General features: G+C 40.5%; 1 protein-coding gene across 2 annotated transcripts in view; it reads right to left on the bottom strand.

Moving 5' to 3' along the window:
- NGLY1 (N-glycanase 1) overlaps positions 1-6,126 on the bottom strand; it is a 36,460-nt gene extending 30,334 nt beyond the window's left edge. For both annotated transcript variants that reach the window (XM_004692273.1, XM_004692274.2), the window contains exons 1-3: positions 5,988-6,126; positions 1,626-1,740; positions 668-913 (exon numbers count right to left, since the gene is read on the bottom strand). In XM_004692273.1, coding sequence (XP_004692330.1) covers positions 668-913; positions 1,626-1,740; positions 5,988-6,118 — 492 coding nt within the window. In that variant the 5' untranslated portion in view covers positions 6,119-6,126. The remainder of the gene's footprint in view (positions 1-667; positions 914-1,625; positions 1,741-5,987) is intronic.
- Positions 6,127-6,132: the final 6 nt, after the last annotated feature.

Here is a 6,132-nt window from a genome sequence, read left to right as displayed (position 1 = left end):
AAAAAAAAAAAATTAAAAGGATATGACTTTAAGCTAGTTATTGGTAAAATTTTAGAACAATCAAATGAAACTGAAAATGTAGAGTACTACACAAAGACCTTTAACAAAAAAATTTTGTAAACAGGATAATTTCCTATCAAATGATATCATTAGCTATGTCAAGAATACATATAAGCATCAGAAGTTTAATTTCAATGCTTCAGAAATACATGCTTGTGTATGCTAATAACTATACTAATTTGCTAGAACCACTATCAATAAATTAATATTGTTCTTCGCCTTAAACCTAAAAATCTGACATTTTATTGAATGGAAGCACAATTAATAGTTAAGCTGTTGCAATTACTAATCCAAATAGTGAATAGCAGTAACTACACTTTAGATCAGAACTGTTACAAGCATTAGAGGAAAATGAAGTTGCTGTATTCCTGTCCAGCAAATCCATTATTTTGTTTTAGGTTAAAGACCACAACATACCCATCACCAAATAAATAAAAGATATTCATCTTCCATACTTTTGTTAGAAATTTGATATTTTTTAAAAAGAGCTGATGACTTTTGGATATAAGAACCAAGGATAAATTCAGGAATAAACCGTAACATATATCAAAACATTTATTTCAATAGCTTGAAAGGAAAAATTAAGAAAGGTGTAGTTCCAACATACCGCTGGAGCAGATGGTGGATTTGATGACCGCGCTCGACTGTCCCCTGCACACTGAGTCAACCCACTGGGGTTTGAAGGCTGCGTTGCAGGAAGCTGGGTACTGGATACAGGTTGCTGAGATAATTCTACTTTGTGGCTCTTATTTGAGCCATCCAATCTGCTACTTCTCTCTATGGCAATCAGGTCGCGAATTTTTTGTAACTGCTCTACTGAAGCTTTTTTAGGAAAGATAAGATGTGTTTCTCCCTGAAATGTATAAAATTAGGAACAATTTTAAACTTTGCTTTACAGTGACAGCTATTCATATATACAGGTCCTGAGGTGTGACTTCCAAAGTCAATTAACAATTTTAAGTATAATTTAGATAAATTAGTCTTATCGAAACATGTTCTTTTTTCCTAAAAGCATGAGTCTAAGTCTGCAAGTCTAAGTCTGGCTTGTCAGTTGCACTGATGTGACCAGCCTTCAAGTTTACCTGATAGAGGGATTTTCTGGGATGTAAGCCTTTCAGTGTTAAAAACAGAAGAAAACTCCAATGTTAGAGCAATGTGTGCTAACCATGCAGCTTTTCTGTATTTACTTCAAGCTTTTCTCATTTTGTACTTATAGACAGGTAGTTAAATCTTCTTTGTATTTATTTGTGCTTACAAATCAGGTTTTTGCTGAAAGTGTATGATAAAACAGAATTTGGTCTTGTGTTGTGAATCTAAGTTCCATAATCCAAAGGGCTCATATTTGGAAGAATTTTTCCCATGGGAGAGTTGCTATATTTTGCTGTACTTTTAAAGTATATTTACTGTGACTTCAATAATATCTAGAAGGTGAAGAAGTAACTTGTTCTACAGATTTCTGAAATGAGACTAATTAATTAAAAAACCCAGTATTGTACTTAATTGTTCATCAACACTTTAATGAATGCTTTATATATAAATCGGAGAGAAGAAAGTCCTGTACGTACCTCTTCAAAGCCCATTTCAAATAAACATTCAACAGCTCCTCTGACAGGCAAGAGTCTAGTAGAGAAAGCTGTGTTTCCAATCCTGATAGATCTGTATTTTTCATCATTAGGATTTCTGATTGGGAAAAAAAAAAAGTCTGATTATATATAACAGCTTACAGTTCACTAAGAAAAAAGAAATTATATAAACTCTAGACAGGAGGCAACACTTTTGCCTGTTTTGCTCTGATGGATCTTAATCATCAAGAATGGTACCAGCATAGAAGATGTTTACTATTTGTGAAATAAATAAAACTAGTAAGTTACATAAAAATATATCACAATTCCTCAGATTTTATGTCTGACACCCATAAACCTAGATGTATCTTTATACTCACTTGATTCTCTTTCTTTCCTAGACCAATGATTAAACAGTTTTTACAGTAAGTTCCATTTTAAGATACATTTTTTGTCACAGCTAGTATGGTAGTAAAATAAAATGAAAATTGACTTTTTCAGGTAATTATGGTTTTGAGGAGTACACATGAGATGACACCAGCACATGACAAAAAATGATTTTAGAATTTTAATGACCTTGATAAATCAGAAAAGCTATATAAAAATAAATCAGAAAGAAAATAAGTGGTTAGACAATGAGTGCTTTGGTGGTAGCTGACATACACTAATAACACTTTTGAAAGGAGGAGATTCTACATCTGTAGGGCACAAATAACAATATAAACCAACACTGTCTCAATTTTTAAAAAATGGAAAAAAGGAAAGACCCAACCAAGCTAGAAAATAAGTCTCCTACAATTTACACTAATTGTTCTAATATAGCTTATTCTTTTACTACAGGTTGTTTTTAAAAGTAATTACTGCTATAGTTTCTCTACTATGGGCTTTGTGTACTTTAAATTTTCCTCTTTAGTTTCTAGTAAGCAATTTTTTGCAAACAACTATGGGCCTCACATATCATTTCTATTTTTCTCACCAAACATATATTGCAACCAGGGTCCAGCAATACCAATCAAGTCCAGTTCCCCAAATTCTATCTTCCTTTCAGGATATTAAGAGAACCAGTCATGGACTGGAGTATAGACTAATGTTCAAAAATGCATGAAGCATTTCATGTGGAATAAGGATATAAGATGACACAGGTATGAATCTTATTTGTGAAACTGTTAAGGGGAAAGGATGTCCTAAAGGAAATTGCTTCTCCATGTTCCATATTTATTGAAACCATCAGATATTTATCTTTTGAGGACAGCTTATTTTATCTAGAAGTCAGTGAGCTGAAGGAAAAAAAAAAAAGGTAAAAGGTACAAATATGGGCCCTCCCTGGTGGCGCAGCAGGTTAAAGCACTGCACTGAGAAGCTTAAGCCACTTCCACATGAGTTCAATCCCCGCCTGCCCCGCAGTAGATCCACATAGCGTGGCAGACCTCTCCTGGCCCGCCCGCTGCTCCCCTCAGCAGTGTACTTCGTCGATCTGCCTCTTCGGCTCCCCACTCTGTCCCTGATCGACGAAGTACACTGCTGAGGGGAGCAGCGGGTGGGCCAGGAGAGGTCTGCCTCACCATGTGGACTCCTCCGGGGCAGGCGGGGATCGAACTCATGCGGAAGTGGCTTAAGCTTCTCAGTACAGTGCTTTAACCCGCTGCGCCACCAGGGAGGGCCCTGAATAAATAAATCCTTAAAAAAAAAAAGGTCCAAATATATGACAAGTTGTACATGGAAAGGAGTAACTTCATTCCATAACTTCTTGGGGAATAGAACAAACATCATTAGGTGTAGAAATTAAAACATAACTAAATATATTATTTTCACCTGTGTGTACCATGCCAAGTTAGCACTGTTTAAAAAAACAAACTGCTGGGGACCTCCCTCATAGCCCAAGGGGTTAAGTTTCAGCACTAGGAAGCTATCAGCAGCCACTGCAGCATATCCACCACCAGGGAGCTGACCCACATGGCCCAGCAGACCTCTCCTGTCTTGCCCACTGTTCTCCTCAGAGTGTATGTCAGCCGAGCTGCCTGTTCTGCTCCCCACTCTGTCTCTGGCGAATCCTCTCACTCCCCACACCTCTGGCCTGTACCCAGTTCTGTAAGCACAAATACATAAATAAATAAATATTGCTAATTAAATTCCCATTTCAGCATTTGTATAAAATGGTAAACCAGACTTGAGATAGGAGCAAGGAATAGAAAAACATTATGCCTTACACCATTCCATCTCTCTAATGCTAATGACTTTTCCAAAGCAGCAAATGAACAGAAAACCTTGTTTCTCTACTCTCAAGTAGACTGACATATCTGTAATGCAGTGTGGCAAGGAATAAAGAAAGAGGTTTTTCTGTGACTAGGTCAGCAAGTCACTGGAGGAGGCAGGGAATAATGCTGTTCTTTACCTCTTGGAAGCCTGAAGGAGTCTGGATTTTAAGAATATGAGGGTAAAGGCTAACATTACTTACAACAAACTAAAATGGGTTGTTTTTCATACCATCTCCAATTATACGCCTTCAGGCTCCTAAATGCCATTTTTAGATAAAACCTTTTAAAGACCAGAAACATAGCCTTACTAAAGACTGTATGTAACATGAACTGACTGCATGCCAAGTTTCTTCTATGAGTTTGGTAAACATTCATAAAGTTGATTATGATGCCAAGTCATTATTTGCTTGCAAAAGACTTCCTTGCTCAAAATATACAGACTTTAGCATTTTTGGTTTAATTTAAAGCAGGAGAGAATCCTCATTATAAAGCCATCTCCCTTTTCTGAATAGGGGGTTTAAACAGTTGAGTGGCTTTTCCGGGTGGAAGATCCCAGAAGCTGGGCTTTGGAGAACTGTCAGTCTGTGAGTTCACTGATGCAGCCCATCTTTGTGGTCTGAAGAGCTGTTAAATCTCTCAGAGGAGAAAGAGTTGAGAAGTTGTAACAGAAGAGGAAGGCATTCCCCACAGAGGTCACAAATGTGTGTAGCTGGTACAGTGCACAAGCTGCATGTCTCATAGCATCCTAACAGAGGCTCCGAGTTTTAAAATCATTAAAATCATTAATGTTGCTGACCTTTAAAATCATTAATGTTGTTGGGCCCTCCCTGGTGGCGCAGCGGGTTAAAGCACAGCACTGAGAATCTAAAGCCTCTTCCGCATGAGTTCAATTCCCGCCTGCCCCGGAGGTGACCACATGGCGTGGCAGACCTCTCCTGACCCGCCCGCTGCTCCCCTCAGCAGTGTACTTTGTTGATCTGCCTGTTCTGCTCCCCACTCTGTCTCTGGTGAAGCCTCTCACCGCTCCTGAGCCTCTGGCCTGTACCCCAGTTCTGTATGCACAAAAAAATAAATCTTTTTAAAAAAAAATCATTAATGTTGCTTACCTGAACTGCCATGGATGAAAACACTGCACTTGTAACCAATGTCTTTAAAACTGAGCCACATGAAATCTATCACCTTGAAACTGAAGGGAGTTTCCTTTTAGAGTTCATGCAACATACACACCACTCAGAAGAGCAATTGCACCAGGGGCTGAGGAGGCTCCTACGTGATCAGGGATCCCCGCCAGCTGATAAACGAGGTGACACCACTAAAGCACCTGGCACCTGGTTCCTTTAACTTCAGTTCCACTTCCCTCCCCCACACATCATGAAGAGTCAGGTAAGTAATGACTCAAAAATGAATAGTCAAACTTGCCTCCCACTTCCCCAAATCTGTAATGTATCTTAGAGATGTGGAAGTTTACTTTATTTAGCTCACAGGAAAATGAAAAACTACTCACAGCAAAGATTATCATCTCCATGTACGACGGCTATGAACATGAACACTGTAACTTTTAAATAACGTGGCTAATAATATTTCGACCCACAAAAATGGGCATGAAAAGTCCCTTCTTTAAAACACTTCTTTAAAACCTCACCACTTCAAAATTAGGCTTTCATGGTAGGATGTTCACTCAATGTTGGCAAGAAAACATTTTGTCAGCGACTAACTTCTGATAGCATGTGGGAATGTTAAGGACCGATGTTTGTCAAAGCCCAAGCAACCGGAATGAAATGCGGTTAGTTTAAGTGCTGCCAAGGCATCTAACCAAAGGGATCAGGGTGAAGTGTCTGGGCACGTCCTCCCACCTCCAGTGCACCTCCAGTGCACCCCTGGTGCACCCCAACATCAGGAACCAAGTCACAAGTGCAAAGAAACTTCCTCTCCTCGGCAGGGTGGGGCCTGTCCTGGTCTCAAGCCCCCGGCTCGAGTCTGACACCACCAGGCACGCGGGCCTCCTGGCCTCGTTGCCCTTCAGGGCCGGGGTCGGGAGCCCCCTAACGTGGGCCAAACATGGGCGGCGCCGCGCCCGCCCGGCGGCCCCTGCCCAGCTCGCAGCCAGTACCTGAGGATGTTGTCCGCGTAGGTGAGCAACAGTTTGGACGCCTCCAGGAAGGTCTCCGGGGTGTTCTGACAGAGCTCGGCCACCGCCGGGGACGGGGAGCCCGACGAGCTGCCCAGCGCCGCAGCCGCCATGCTTGAGCGCCCGC

This window comes from Condylura cristata, unplaced genomic scaffold (genome assembly GCF_000260355.1).
Source record: "Condylura cristata isolate star-nosed mole 26May11 unplaced genomic scaffold, ConCri1.0 scaffold00033, whole genome shotgun sequence".
NCBI classification, from domain to species: Eukaryota; Metazoa; Chordata; class Mammalia; order Eulipotyphla; family Talpidae; genus Condylura; species Condylura cristata.
This window is presented reverse-complemented; position numbering and strand designations above follow the sequence as displayed.